Source organism: Melanotaenia boesemani, chromosome 1 (assembly GCF_017639745.1).
Source record: "Melanotaenia boesemani isolate fMelBoe1 chromosome 1, fMelBoe1.pri, whole genome shotgun sequence".
Lineage (NCBI taxonomy): Eukaryota > Metazoa > Chordata > Actinopteri > Atheriniformes > Melanotaeniidae > Melanotaenia > Melanotaenia boesemani.
The window spans coordinates 22,527,540-22,543,798 of NC_055682.1; the positions used below are offsets into that span (position 1 = coordinate 22,527,540).

The window sequence follows — 16,259 nt, forward strand, 5'->3', positions numbered from 1 at the left end:
GATGACTTTATTTTTCAACTCTTAAATGTGTTGTTAAAAGCAAATTTATAGCAGTTGCTGGATCTTTTTTAAATCAATATCAGCACTGAGGTTTAAAGTGATTTCAAATTAATCTCACAGCTACAAGCCAAAATACACAATAGAGTAAAACTTCAAGCATCCCTTTGTTCAAGTTTTAGTATGTCTAAAAAAATTGATCTTGTAAAACTAGTGTCTGATTTCAGATGCTCAGCTAGAAATGTGTTAGCTTTAGATCAGGGAAAAAATCTTAAAAAGCAGTTGGCCCATTTTGTTTTATTACATGCCCTTCAAATAAATATATAAATTTGAAAATGATCATTTCAGTGGACATTAAATAACTAAACAGGTCACTTTGCATCTGAAAAATAAACTCACTTCCCTCCCTGTTTCTAAATTAAATTCTACACAGTTGAGCACAAACTTACCGAGGCCACAATTTCAATTTAGTGAATTTTTATTTAACCAAAATTTTTTCTTGGTCTTAAAACAACACAAACATATGAGGTTACACTTTTGACAAAAAAACATGCCATGTATAATGTCAACCATACCCTTTACATTTTTCTTTTCCTTTTTAAGCCTTTGTCGGCACAGCAATGGAACGTTTTTGAAATTGCTTCAAGTTTGATGTACACCTCCATGCATGCTAACTTGACGCACAGACATGCCAACACCTGCCATATTTTTTATGTTGAAAAGGTTTAAGCAAAACTGAAATTTGTTTAACATTGTCATAGAGCCTATGTAACTTTTATTTTCATTTGCAAATGTCTGAAAGGCTGACAGAAACCTGCCACCAACTCAACAGTTTAAGCTGTAGATTGACTGTGTGCTAACACAAAGCTTCATTGACTTTACATCAATTTAAAGTTAAATCAGTTATCAAGCTTTAACGGATTTGGACATGAATATGAAACTCAATTATTTTGGAAAAGTAAAACAAGAGGAGGGAGCCTCCCAGTCAAATAAAAATTCACTAGAAATAATATCTGCATATCTCAAGCACACCATACTTTTTGTTGTCTTTGTCATTTGTAGGCTGGCACCAATAATACCATTATATCTTTAATAATTCAACTGCACCATCCATTGCATGAAGTGGCGCAGAGTGAGTGGGTAAACCAAATCTGATGTCTCCTAAAAGTTAGCACTGGTTTAAGCTGCAGTTGAATTATGGGTAATGTAGGCATTTGGTTTCATGAAAGAAGAACGCACATAAAAAGGGATCTTTCTTGCTTTGCTATGTGTTGATCCTCTTAAAATCAGTCTGTTAACAGTCATTCATTGTCAAGGGGAGTACTGTAAAGTCAGATGAGTTCTCTTGATCTTAGCATGAAAAAACGAATCAGGGACTAACTGCTGGAAGTCTGAGCAATATTCTGCTTCAACAGCAAATAACAGTCTGTAACATGATGAGACAGCATCAGAAACAAAGTGACAGCTCACTAAACTGCACTAAGACTGCATGAGCAGATGCAGCTTCTGCTGAATGATTTCAGAGTTCATGGTCCACAGGAAATCAGGCAGTCCTCCAGTGAGCAGCTCCTCCATGGGAACAAACTGCAGGACCTGTCTGCCACCTCCACTAGGCTGATTTTTATCCCTGCCCTCCTCTCCATTTAGCAGCTGACTCATGCAGTTCTGCACATCAGTCAGAAAAGGCAGAATTTGGGCAGCAGCTTCTGGGCAGAAGCCAACACACACAAGCACTGCTCCAACCACACTGGAGGGGGATGGACACCTGAATGAGACTAAGCGAAAACATGCGTGCAAGCAGAGCACAACAGTTGCAGTGACACGGGTGAGTGCAGAAAACACAGGCATCAGGAGGGCATCACCAGAGCTCAGGGTCTGCAGGGAGAACATGACACATCCCAAGAGCTGCTGCTGATACAGCGGCTCCCCGTCGTGCAACAAGATGCAGCCTCTCTTCGGAAAAGAAGGCTCTGCACAGAATGTTAAGAGCAAATCCCCGATGTGGCTTTCACAGGAACCCCACACCGAGTGGCTGCCAAACACCAGACATCGTTTCTTCTTTTTGTTTCCCATAGGGCTGGCTTTGAGATCATAATGACCTGCAACTTCAGACAAAATACTGGCTGCGCAACTCGAATGGCAAGACTTACACGGAGATACGAGGGTCCAGTCTACAGCTGTGTCCATCTGGGCTTCATTCAAGTGGTTCAACAGCCCTCCTTCACAGAATGGAGAGTTCCTGACTGCAGGTAGCGCAGAGCCGATAATCACATACCATGTATTTACATGACAGCTGGACAGGGGTCCCTCCAGGAAGCTACTCATTTCCCTTTCATCAGTGGAGTGTCTCTGTATGCAGGTGGCATGGCAACTTTTCTCAATGCGCTCCTTCCAGTTCAGGGCTTGCAGTTCTTTCCGCTCATTAAAGGAGCCTGTTTGTGTCTTCTGTCCCAGAAGTCGACTCGCTGACACTCTGCAGCAGGCAGGACTCACTGTGTTACGAGAAATCCATCGGCTTCGTTGAAGAAAGCTCACCTATGAAGAAAAAACACTCAAAGTTTATTTTCAGATATTTAGACAAACTTTTGTGAACTACAGTGACTACAGTTTTCTTTAAAAAAAAAAAAAAAAAAAAAAAAAAGCACAAACACAAATCAGAATATAAACTGAACCCAATCCTATGAATTTTAACTAATTTCACTTGATATATTTACTGCTTTGTGAGTGGTCAGAAATCAGTCAAATATATGCAGAATCCAATAGAGGAAGAAATAGTTCTTTTCATCTGTTGGGATAAGTCATTTCTATAAAGATGTATATTGTAAAAACATTCTGTGAAAAGTTCAGTAATGATCAGAAGAGCTCATTCAGTGATGTCCAGCGCTTGAACGTGTGGCTAAACACTGTTTTTTAATTAAAAAACAAAATCATAAAGAAAAAAAAAGTCACCAAGTCTGACTTTAATTATCACATGGCAGCAAATGAAAATAACTTTCAGGTTCGTGAGCCGGGCCACGCCTCAGATCACACCTCGAATCACCTGGTGAACCTTTTACTCCGTTCACATCCTCAACTCTGTTTGTCTTATTCTCTCGGCCCCACCCTTACCCACCCCTCCAACATCCATTCAGAATTCTTTCTCCCTCAATCCTCTTCCCCATCCTTCTTTGATCTCATCTTGAGCCAGACAGGGATGGCTTTGGTTCTCATTTGTCTGTTTTGTGCTTCCTTGTTTCCGCTCTCCTCTGTCTTTTTCCCTGTAACCTGTCACAATGGTGTTGAATAGATGTTTCAATTCCTAAAACACACCTAGAGAAGAGAGGAGTGAAGAGCTTGGCAGAAGAGTTATAGGAGAGGATACACTAGTGTATCTTTGGTGGATGTTTCTTTTTCAACATTTAGAATCTCTGAAGGTGGCATGGTATGTTAAGCCTACACTGGAAACTGAATTAAAAGTAAATATGTAGTTTGTCAAACTGATTTAATGCTTATCTGACAGAAATATTTAAATACAAATACAGCATGTGGTGCAACAAAATGGTGAGATGATGCAGCTGTACCACACATTGGATTTAATTAATGTTTATTTACAATGAAGGGACTCAGAGACGTCTCATTTTGTCCCTTTGCCTCCTCTCTTCCTCCTCTGCTTCTCTGGTGGTTAGAACTGAAATAAAGGGAATCTGAACAAATAAAATACCTCAACTTCTCATCTGGTGATGAAAACTACTTTTTTTTTTTTTTTAAGAAAAAGCTCAAGAACAGCAACTAAATTAATATATATTTTTTTTGTTGAGTCAGATTTTTTATCACCAGGCTGTGAAGTTATCCTACCTGGAAACGCTGCAGGTAATTTTGGACCACACCGTCTCTGATGTGTTCGAGCCGCTGTCTCTGCTCTGTGCTCATTTCATCAAACAGTTGCAGGTTCTCGGTGATCGTCGCCACCTGCAGCTTGTGGAAGTATGAGCAAACCTCTTCATGCTGCTTCAAAAATGACTCTGGGATGAGAGACCTGGAAAAAAGAGCTTCTCGGTCAGCCAGGTGTGGTCCATAATTGCGAATTAGTTTCGAGAGCAGAGGCCTCACAGCCTCCTTAGAGTCATAATTCAGACACACAACATAAACCTCGGAGTTTCCCGCTTTGCTGGTTGCGGGTTTGAAGACACTGACAGAGTGGAAACAGCAGTTCAGCAGGTAGAGTAAGCAGACAGAGGAGTGTTCATACAGGGTAAACATCTTCAGTACAAAGGAACCACCGGGGCTCAGGAGCAACAGTGCTGCTGTGACCTCACAGTAGTGAAGTGATGCCACCAACGCTTCCTGCTCATCAGGATTCTCCTGACAGTCAAAACTTCCATCAGCTGTCACCAGATCCACTCTGCGCATGTTGGACACAAATGCCTGCATATCCAGCAAGTGCTTCTGAATCATGATGTCTCCTGTGTTGTCTGAACCAAAGAACCACCAGGGGAGTGTGTGGGCGATTAACCTGTCATCTGCAATGGTTGTACTGCCTCCGTTAGCTTCGTGGTATGGATTGAGAGTGTTGGCAACCCAGCACCAGTCACAGTATCGTGTGGACTCACTGGTTTTCATGTAGTGGTTCAGAGCAGCAATAAATGCACCTGGAGCCTCACACAGATGGACCGTGTTCAACTCTCCGTTTTGAAGAGCCTCCTCAGGAAGAAGATTAAAGGTTCCCAGGATCTCATAGAACTTGCACCAGGCCTGAGTGCAGATCTCCGCATTGGCAGCAGAGCGTACGGCAGCGATCACCTTCCCGGCCCGGTTGGTGGAGTTGGTGTGCTGATGCCACACATGTACTTTCTTGTCACTGAGCTGGTTCTTCACTGCATTCAGAGAGGCCTTCAGCTCCTGCAGATGTTGGTGCTCCTCCGCTGGATGTCTGAGAGCAGCGTTTGCATCAGGGATGCTCCATTCCCCACTGGCTGGCTTCACATAGGCTTTAACTTTACTGAAAAGACCTTGTATCTCCGCCAGGATATCAGGGTCAGATACCACCACGCTGTTGAAGTGTTCCTGCTTGCTAACTTTCCTCCTGGTGCCATTGCCAGAGCTCATCCTCCACACCTGTTGAGGGACAAGAACATGAAGAGATATGCAATGATTAAAGGGCAAACCTGCATCATCTACTCTCCATTTTGATGTAATCCACCAGAAAGTTTAATGTTTGCTTGATACCAGCACAGGTAGATTCTATCATCACAAAAGAAAAAAGGGTTTTGGAGACAATTCATTTAAATTATGTTTAAGATGTAATGAAGTGTTATTCAGTGTTTACTCGCTGTATTATGATCTCATTAGGCTGCAGAACAGATTGTTGATAGTAGCGGTTACTTAACCATGCTTGGGCATTAAAACTACAAAACAATCATCTCTAATCAGGCTCAAAAGTTGAATATTCTGCATCATATCTTTGGGTCTTTAGAACATGCTGCCATTCACTAAGTGCCAGAAAATACTATCACACAGTACTAACATGATTCTACCCATCCTGGTATTCGCAAAACCATTTCTAATTGGCAGACAGACTCAAATTACCAGAGCTAATTCTCTGCTTGGATGCATGATTTAAATGAAAATGCTGGTAGGAGGAGGTATTTCTGGGTCAAGTCGTGGTTAGTCTGCAGCGACTAAGTGATAAATGGTAATGCCCTGTATGGCTTACAGCTAACGACAGGAGAGTCATCAGTTGTTTGTCTGGGATCAAGCCTTTGTTTTGTGTGAAAGTCACATCTCTATATTGTATTTAAAAAACTGCTCACCAGTTTTGCAACTTCAAGTTAGATACGTTGATTAAAATTCAATTTCACGACAATATTTTGGCTAGAAAAATGTTAATGCCTGTTAAAATACAACAACTGGTGTTTGATGAGTCTTGCAAATGCCACTCGAGCATACTCATTCACATAAGCACTACAAAGTTTGTACAATGAGTGCAAAACCAGAACTAAATAGACCGATAGTTCAATGTTCTATAATCCTAAAAGTATAGTACAGAATCTACTGCATTATGGGGAGTCAAGCAGAGTATTTGATTAACTTATTTCTCTACCAAAGTCTCTCTACAAGTCACCTTTGTTTTTGTTTACTGGATCACAGTTTAAGAACACATCATAAACTTAATGAAGTCATAGTATAAAGTCTACATTTCCCTTATTTTTTATCGAGGTGCACTTGCCTTTATTTTTTTTCTCCACGTTAACACACACACACACATATATATCTATTTTGCTTTGTACCTGTATATATTGTGTCTTGTGCTTGTCCTGCTTTACTGTTGGTTTTGTATTGCTACTGGTACCCAAATTTCCCTGAGGGCTCTCTGAAGGGATTAATAAAGTATTTCTATTCTATATGTGTATATATATATATATATATATATATATTATGATGGTGATTAATTTATTTAAACAACCGTGATGCTGATATTGTCAAAACTAACTTTGACTTTTTGTATTTTGCACCTTTGGTTTTTCTTTGAAAAAAAAAAAAAAAAAAAAAAAAAAAAAAAACAACAACAATAAAAAAAAAAAAACAAAAAAACACACACACACACACACACACACACACAAAAAAACAACATAATGACATGAAAGCAATATTTTATGTCTTAAATTCAGGCTCATAAAATTATAAACTGGTACATTTTAAAGCTTAAACAGGCAATACAAAAATAAATATTATATATAAATGCCGTTTATTATTTCAGTGTCAAGATTAAATGTTAAAACGAAATGAACATCTTCATCTTCATGTGTGAGATAATACTTTGGTTTTTGTGGGCACAATAAACACAGCATCACTAAATTAACCAGAAGTGATTTATTACCGTTTTTGAGTGAAAGTCGTTGCCTTGAGTTATTTAAGCAGTATTTTTAAATAAAAATGTCTGGAAAATCTTTGACTGTACTTCCGCGAATGGATGTAAACATTGTGTGACATTTAAATAGACCAGTCTTGTTTATCTGTTTCTTTTTAAATCTGCAGGCAAACCAGTCTTATACCATTTGAATGTGTGATGTGGGGTGAAACTGCAAAGTTGGTGACAATATCAGTGGGGTGAATGCAGTATAAATAAAAGTTTCTCTTTAAAACGACATTTCTTAAAGCGCGAAGCTTGAAACTTTCTGAACCTCGTAGTGGCCAAAATTCCTCACAGACAGTTTGCAAAACTTGGATTCTTTTAAACAAGCACCTTTTCCCGACTGTTGCTTCGCAATAAGAAACAAAACAACACAAAAACTCTAGTATCGAGCATCAACTCACCGAACTGACGCGATGCTAGCAAACGTAGCAGCCAGTTCACGTGACAAAAAAAAATAGCCATGCGCATGCGTAAGGTCGAGTGGGTGTGGTGTCTCTTAAAGGCGTATGAATGTGAAAGGAATTAACAGTGTTTAAAATAAACAAATGGAAAAATAAAATAATAATGAAAATAACCCTCAACACCTATCAGTGTAAGTTTGCATCAAGGAAAAAGGATGTGAAGACAAACTTTGTTAAAGATGTCTCAGTATTACACTGCAAAGTAAAGTATCTTGAGCTGCTTATCTGTGCAAAATGAAGCATTTTTTTATTTTACTTATGTCTGGTTCTTTTATGTAATGGCAAGTCTCTTAATAAATAAATAAATAAATAAAATGGTCACTGAATGAAAACAGAGCACAGGAAGGCAGAAAATAAGATCATAAAACTGAAATTTTGTCCTTTTTGCAAAATGTATACTTATTTTTCATTCATTTCATTTTCATTGGTTACAGTAATATGGTTTATAAAGCTTCACACAATGGGAACTTCACTGCTATCCTGCATCACTTCAATAAATCAGTCAGTCTTTATTTAAATTTCACTTTTTCAAACAAAAGTCAGAAAGCAGCAAAAGAACATAAAGGAGGAATAAAAACTTGAAGGTGACAGTGACATATTAGTAAAATCAGGAATATATATATGAACTACTCAAAAAAATAGTACTCAAAGATACCAAGGATATGTTAACATTAACTTTTTCAAAGCTCTAAACTTTAAGCCTGATCTTAACAACAGAGACAGGCTGTTAGTGTTTCATACCCAGACTGATAGCTGATTCCACAAGAAAGTAGTCCGAACAGTAAAAGCTCTGCTTCCTTTTTGACCTAGAAATTCAAGAAACCACAATTGAGCCTACAGTCTGTCAGCAAAGAGTTGTTGTTGGTTGTAGAAAACTATAAAATATTTTTGATAAGATAAAGCAATGGCAATGGCAGTGTAAGAAGGGTTTTAAATTGTGTTCTAAACTTTACTGGCAGCCAGCAAAGAAAGGCTACAACAGAAAAAATCTGATCTCTCTTGGAGGTTTCAGTCAATACTCTTGCTCCAGGGTTTTGGATCAGTAAAAAGAGTCAGGAAATTATTTGGATGGCCAGTGAACTGTAGACCAACACTCCTCACAACGGAACTGGAGGTCAAAGGATTGTCATCCAGAGCGGCTAAACAGCTTGAAAGAAAATCTCTGAGCTTGTTAAAATCAAGAACAATTACCCCTGTGAATTACCGGCCATTCAGGCTTTTATGTCTCCAAGACAAGCTTGTGTTCATCAGACTGCATATAGAGCTGGGTGTCATGACATAACAATGTAAATGTCTTGTTTCCTGATGATATTGACAAAAAGAAGCATTTATAGTGTGAAAAAAAGCTCCAAGTCCAGAACTCAGTGGAACACCATAATTAACTCACATCACATGTTCAAACTGGAATCTGTCATGTGAATATGGTTGAAAGCTGTACCTGTGGTCCTAATGTAGTTTTCAAGTCATCATCGGTAGATGTGGTGTTTGATTGTGTCAAGTGTGCCACTGAGATTTAAAAGGACCAATGCAGAGACAATACCATTGTCAGAGAGGTCAACAAGGTCATTTAATTTTAACTAGTGCTGTTACAGTGTTCATAAAGCATAAAAACCTGTGCATATTGTTACGCATTACACAAAACAAAGTATCTATAATTACTGAAATGGATTCAGATTAATCAGACCACAGGACTGAGACTATCTTTACAAGTTTTAGCACAAAGAAGAGGTCACTTGTGAGTCTTGTTCATATACACGGGTTACCCATGCAAGCTAAAGACTCAGTTGTTTAAGGAGCATTTCCACACTTAGCTTAACTCTTCTACTCAACAGAATGAGTTAGAAAGATTTGTCGAGCTCTTTGGCTCAACCAAGTACTGAAGAAGCTGTGTGCACTTATGCCCAAGTTGATATTGTTTGATGAAATTGTGATGTTTGTATTTAAACAAAAGGACTTACAAAAACTACAAAAAACTTAAAAAAAAAAAAAAAAACATATATATATATATATATATATATATATATATATATATATATGTACTGCCTCTAGCACTACATGACAGCACCTGGGTCCAACTGGACTCAAAGCAGTCTGACTATCACTTAATGATGACGTCCCATCTTGTTTGAATTCATGCTTATGTTGTTCTTACTCTCAAATGCAAGTTGCTTTGGATAAAAGCGTCTGCTAAATGACTGTAGAATAGAACAGAATAGAATAAAGTTGGAATAAAATATAATTCACCACTTCTCATTAAATGATTGCAACAATGTGATTTATTTTTGATACTCTATATCTTTGCAATTGCATTCATTGCACCTAGTCAAAGGTGATTACTTATGTGTACAAATAGAAATAAAAAGAGAAATGTTTCTGAAGACTTTTTCTTTGCATAGAGTTTGAACTTGCTTTTGTGGGTGCGGCGTTGAAGCAGTGGTTTTCATAAGTGTGTCACAACCCATGAATGATTTTCACCACAAAAATGTGTTAGATGCAGAGCTGCCTGGTGACCTAAAGATTAACATTACTCTACAATGCTGTCCAATTTGCATGGGCCTTTCTCTGGATTATATGAATATTTAAATATCACTTTGCATAAATCATTACATGTATGGGTTGTTTGCTCTTTTTTCTTGGTATTGTAAACTTGTATTGGTATTGGAATTTTCCAGTTTAATCACTATCCCTGGAAAAGAAAGACATTTATAAAGTCCTTGATCAGTTCAAAGAGTTGCCTGCTTAATCCTGTCAGGGTTGGAAGCCTAATAATTAACCTCTGAAGATGTTTAGGAACATTTTGTGATAATGCTACACTCTGGCTGCCAGCTTCTTTTTATTCTAAATTTTTATCTTGATAAATGTGATCAGATTTTTTATTATCAAGTGACAGGTGAAATTAAGTTTTTGGTTAGTCATGTAACAGCAGCCTGTTGTCTGAGTCAAGTCATTTTTGAGTCTTGAGGCAAGATTCAAGATTTGACTCTTGGACAAGAGTTGGATAAGACTAATATCTGGCTAATCATTCAACAAAATATAAAGCTATGAGAAACAAGCAGAAACATCTTGTTCTATGCCAGAAACTGAATTTTAGTTTTTACTGCATATTTTATGAAAACAGGGGTGTAAAACCAACCATTTAGGTATTGAGTGCCAACTGTTTCTTTTGCTATTTATTTCTGATGTTCACTGGTTGTCATTCTCAGGATGTTTGAACGTTAAGCTGCTGGTAAGTGGTTGATTATGACAAGCAATGCCAAGTGGCTACTGGCTCTATCTGCAATTTAATAGACTGGAGTTTCCCTATGGCAAAAGATGACATATGCAAATGTTACAGACTTGTATTAATTGCAGGTAGAAAACAAAAAGAGACATTACATGTCTAGCTGACAGGGTTGGTTTGTCATGTCCCACCTGTCTGTTTTACAAAGCTGTTTTAATTTAGTCACTTCAGTGAACACGTCTCAAGTAAGGTGGTCTGCTGATGATACTGTCACATCTGAAGCAGATGATTTGCCAGATGCTGTGTAATTTTCTGAGAAGAGAGAGTGAATCCTCATCCTGTTCTGAGTTTTAGACTAAAGTATCTGAACTCTTCTTGATTGTTCCTTGTTACCCAGAAAACACATCCTAATCAATTCAGTGATCCCCTGAACCCTAGTGACAGTAAGAGGCTTACTGTAGCTTTAAATAAAGTGTTAGGCTAAAGCCAAACTTTGCAACATTATTAACAGTGATTTCTGGTTTGAAATAAACATAAGTGACACCAGCCTCGCCTGCCATCACTCATGCAACTCATGCATGCGTTCTGGTGCATCATTACTAACTGCAACGTCAGACTGAACTAAAAAGTTGTGTTGTGACTGTTAAATGCAAGATTTGCACGAAGACTTCCATTATCTTCTCCATTAAATGAAAGTGAAAAAAATAGTCTGTAATTGACTCTTCTCTCAAGTTTCGGAAGTCACAAAATTTAGTGAAAATAAAGTCAATAACCAAATTGCCCCATTTTAGCAAATCGCCCACATGCTCACAATCAACAACAAACTGGCATCCTTTTGTCATGACTACAAACCAGTTAAAAAAACCCAACTAAAATAGTTTTAATGTGTAGTTGTCAATGGCCTCTTTCAGTTGGAATTGTTGAATTACAAGATATTTTCTGGGAGTGTATCTGTGTGTAATCAAATCACAGACACTGAAATCTGGATGTTCAAAAAATATAATTTTGTAAACTCAAAGAAAGCCATTAAACCAGTAATTTTAATTGGCCAAAATTTCATAAAGATGAAATCAGGATTTTCATTGTTTTGCATTCATTTTGAAAGTAATGCTTAGAGTTTAATGTTTTCACTTAATTTGATTTAAACATCTCATATGGTTTCCCACTGAAGAACAACCACGCCTCATGACACAAACCTGCAAAAAATGAGGAATTTTCATTATTTATATTAAAATATTGATGCCAGTGATGTATCTTGATAAGGAGACTTCAAAATAAGTTGTGTTACTTGTTAGCTTCAAGTTATCAATGTCAGCCACCCAAACTTCATACACACAAGCAATTTCTCTGTACTCCTTCTAAAAAGTGCTTTTGTGTCCAATTTTTAAAATCTTTTTTTTTAAAATGATATCTATCTATCTATCTATCTATCTATCTATCTATCTATCTATCTATCTATCTATCTATCTATCTATCTATCTATATATATATATATATATATATATATATATATATATATATATATATCACTGACTAGATGAGGAGCAGAGGATGAATAAACAGCACAACAATCACAGTAAACATCTGCTCTCTGTCACAGTGACACGGTGTTGCAGTGATGCAAACAAGTTTCTTCTCCTGCAGCTGCTGTCTGACAACAAACTCTCATCTCTCACACATGAACGATAGTTCATCCGAAAACAGTCAGGATAGAAGTAAATCCTTGAATTAGAAAAGGATATATGAAGCACATCACAGCTTGTGTGGGGGCCACAAAGCTCTTACAATGTAAACAACTACACACGGACGCACACAATAATGATAATAACAATAATAATAATAATAATAAAAACAACTGTTCAGCTTAATTTGCATTAACAGTCCTGGCAAGCAGCTCCTAAAGTTGCTGTGACGGCAGAGGAATTTTTGGATTGATTACCTATAGCACAGCCTTCTGATAATGATGGCACTCAGCGTTTTTCTGCTGTATTAGTAGGAATGTACAAATAGATAGATCTAACAGATAAGAAAGTAAAAATGGTGAAGTTATAATCCAACCACAATATTATGGGTTGACCTTGCATAAATCCCCCTGTAAGATAAAAACCAACCCTTCCGTAATTTAACTTCTACAGATAATGTTTGAAGCAAAACATAGCTCGCTGTAATCTGCCATGAAAACACAATGATTTAAGAATCTTGCACTAATCCATAATACCCGTTTTAATGGAAAACATGCAATTCAGCATTTAATTAATCCTTCTTTCATTTGTGTTAAAGACTTTCACTTGACTTGAGGTTGTAGACACAAAGGAGGAGTCTGCAAGGAAAGATTCACCAGAAGAGAAAAGAGGGATTAAGAGCAGGGAGCCACAAATCTTCCTGTGTGACAGGTACTTTCCATTCATAAACAACAGCTGGTACCATGCCAGAAATTGAGTGTCAATCTCCATATACTCATGGAAATAATGTATTTCCTGTTTAAATCCCTGTTTTTATGGCCTTGTTATGTAAATCGTGATAAGTACTTTCAAGTTTATTGCATTAGCAAAGTTATCTCTGAGTTTGAACTCTTTACATTTTTATTGGAGTTCAAGGCTGGCAAGTCACGCAGCATCTCTGTCGTCAAAGGCCTACTGATAGGCGAGCGGTTCTACAGAGATGAGCCAATTCCAACAGTCCAAAAGAAGCCCATTAAGTCGTTGAGCCACTTCAGCAGAATACGGATAATGGCCTTAAGTAAATCGACAAACCTGCACTACCGGGAAAACTGAAGCTACCAGTTTGGACTGCTATCCAGAGTCTTGACCATGTACAGCTGTGTTTTTTCTGAAATGTAAAGTTGTTTAGTCCTTGATAAAAGTGTTTTGGCATTGTACTTTTGTTTTGTAAATGTAAAAGTGTTGCAGTGGATGTAAATGTGTATTGCAAAATTGTAAAAGTGTTTAACTCGATGTGATAGTGTTTTGAACTTCCTGGCCACCAAAACCATCCCTGTAAGCTTTATCAAAAAGGAAATAAGCCAAATCTTATTAAATTAAAGGTAGGGAGGGTGTCTGTCTCCTGAGCCCAAACTGGTAGCTGGTTGAATAAGAGAGTGGCCTGAAAATGATGAGTTCTTCCTCCCATTTTACTTGTAAAACTCTAGAAACCAGTAAACCTGCAGCCTGGCCGAAGTCTTCTGTTGGGAAGATTTCCATATACGGAAGATAATATGTTCCCACTAATTTAATAATCCACTTAAAAATATTACAACATGTTTGCTGGTTGTGTTAAATTTGGTTTATTAAGGTTACCAAGCATTTTTATACAACAGTCCAACATTGTCTTCCCTTTATGTCTAAGTAAATGTTCAATATATGTTTAAATTCATAGAGAGAGCAGATTATTTAACCAATAAACTATTAGAGCACCACAGACCCCTTCCTCAATGAATTTTTCAACAAGACATTATACAAAAGCATAGTATCATAACAAATATTAGGAGATTTCTTACAAGGTTATTGTATTAGATTTGTTTTAGTTTCAATATGGTGTAACAACTAAATTGATGGCAAGATGTACAGTAGGCTATATTCACATGAACATTAAAGTCATACATCTCAAATAATTTCTGTAGGGTGGTATTTGAGCATGCTTGAGCGAGGAGGTCTTAGTCATCAGGCAGGACGTGGAGTTGAGGTGGTGGTGGCAGCCTGCAAGACAAGCAAGAAAGAAAATGAGCAAAAGTACCATCGTTAAAAGGAAAGCACTGAAAATTAACAGTCATTGGAGTGAGAAGCCAGAGGATAGTTTTTGCTATGTGCACTGTATGTTGGACAGTGTGTGTGTGTGTGTGTGTCAAGGCTGGGCATTTGCCCAGGGCACAACACAAACCAGGACTGCCCCTGGGACAGAGTAGGAGAGGATGAAGCTCAGTCTCATCACTGAAACACGGTCAACTTTCAACAGTAGAATAAACTGAACTTTTAAACTAATAAACAGCTCCAGTTTATTTAACTGCTCATAAAAAAAACAAAAACATAAAGAGCAGTGGAGACACCAGTAAATCATATCTTCTGGCTGATTGCAAGTCTTGTTTCATGACTGTCACGACAATCCGAAACATCAGGCCTGTCCATTGCAACCACATGAAACCTGCTTTGAAATTCAGCTTTAAAAAAGCCTAAATGAAGGAGACATGGAGCAGGTACAACATAGTGAGATTAGTTTGCTTAAGAATCTCCCTTGTTAATGATGTAAACTTGCCTAGAAATATTTTGATGATACTTTTATTACAATTCTAAAAGAAATACGCCCAGTTTTGTAAATTTAGAATTAAAGGTTGAAATAACCCATGGTTTACACCTCAGTTGTCCAATCCACTAAAAGAAAGCCATCTTGTCAGAAAAAGGCCAGAAAAACAAAAACTGAAGCTGACTGGCTGATTTTTAGACATCTCAGATTTTTTTTTACTTCCTTTATTGGAAAGGCTAAGTTTGACTTTTATCTTACCAAAACAACTGCCACCCTTAATGATCCAAAGAAGTTCTGGAAAGTTCTGGAAAATAAAATCTTTACATGGGACTGTTAATATATTAAGCTGCCAGCCTACATCATGAAAGATTCCTGTAATTTTACAAACAAATCTGATATCTTAAACCCTTTCAATGAACCCTTTATTTCATCAGGTTCTCCATTTGAATCTTTACATATAGGTAACCTTATATCCTTATCAAGTAAAACTGGGTTTCTTCTTTATGGACTATTCCAATTTCTCCTTCAAAACAAGAGAGTATTTGATATCATCCACTTTTTGCTTCTGCAGGATTATGGTGATCTTTTATTTTTGAATCCCCTTGAGCTGTATCTTAAGAAACTATGCTGTGTGCTCTGCATTTTATTACTAGCTGTGGAAATCTCACACATCACTGCACTTTATGTGCTACTGCTAAATGGCCATCCCTCTATGTTTGCAGGCTTTCACAATGGCTGATTTTCATATATAAAACTATTTTGGTCTAGTTCCTTTACATCTCTCTACCTACATATCTAGAAACCATACTCAATATGGTCTTCGCTCTCATTCTGGTCTACACATGGTAGTCCCGAGAGTGTGAACAGAATTTGGGGAAAAAAGCTTTTAATGCTTCTCCTATCACTTATCTCTCTGGTGGAGTTTAAGTTCATTTTGAGGGCCCAAGAGGAAAACTCACTTGGTAAACGTGACTGTTTTTCAAACTTCTTTGTATTATTGATCCTTGCTGTATTTACCTAATGTTGGCTGCTACATTTGTTTTATTTGTTGGGTTTGATAGTTGATGTTGGTTTGTTATACAGTATATTAGAAACGTGTGGTTGTGCTGCTGCAGGTCACTCTTAGAAAAAAGATTTCTAATTTTATTGAGGTTTTTGTCTAGTTGAATAAAGAAGAAATTAATAATAATCTATATACTATATATCTATATACAATGCATATACAATACAGACCTTGGATATGGGTTGGATATTGAATGAAGGTGAAAAATATTAAATAATCTATCAGTTGCATGATATAAATGGAGGGTTAAAAGCACATTTGGAGTAATCTTTGAGCCCAAACATGCTCAAAGGATCAGTTTTTATTGATACAATGTTCATGTGAACATGGTGTTTCTGTAAATCCCCTTTGCCCTAAAATGACAATCTAGTCATTCTAAAACCCATCTGG

The 16,259-nt window shown here is 37.3% G+C and overlaps 1 protein-coding gene across 4 annotated transcripts; it reads right to left on the reverse strand.

Moving 5' to 3' along the window:
• Positions 1–7,331, reverse strand: cmtr2 (cap methyltransferase 2). 4 transcript variants are annotated; one of them, XM_041993066.1, is made up of 4 exons: positions 7,158–7,251; positions 3,832–5,091; positions 3,175–3,261; positions 1–2,532 (listed from the first exon to the last, which is right to left on the reverse strand). In XM_041993066.1, exons 2-4 carry the CDS (start codon positions 5,080–5,082, stop codon positions 1,477–1,479), a joined length of 2,394 nt encoding a protein of 797 aa, XP_041849000.1. In that variant the 5' UTR covers positions 5,083–5,091; positions 7,158–7,251; the 3' UTR covers positions 1–1,476. The 4 variants fall into 4 exon arrangements, with proteins under 4 accessions (XP_041849000.1, XP_041848983.1, XP_041848992.1 ...); XM_041993049.1 differs by lacking the exon at positions 7,158–7,251 and adding an exon at positions 7,291–7,331 and having other exon boundaries at positions 3–2,532; XM_041993058.1 differs by lacking the exons at positions 3,175–3,261; positions 7,158–7,251 and adding an exon at positions 7,291–7,331 and having other exon boundaries at positions 9–2,532.
• Positions 7,332–16,259: the final 8,928 nt, after the last annotated feature.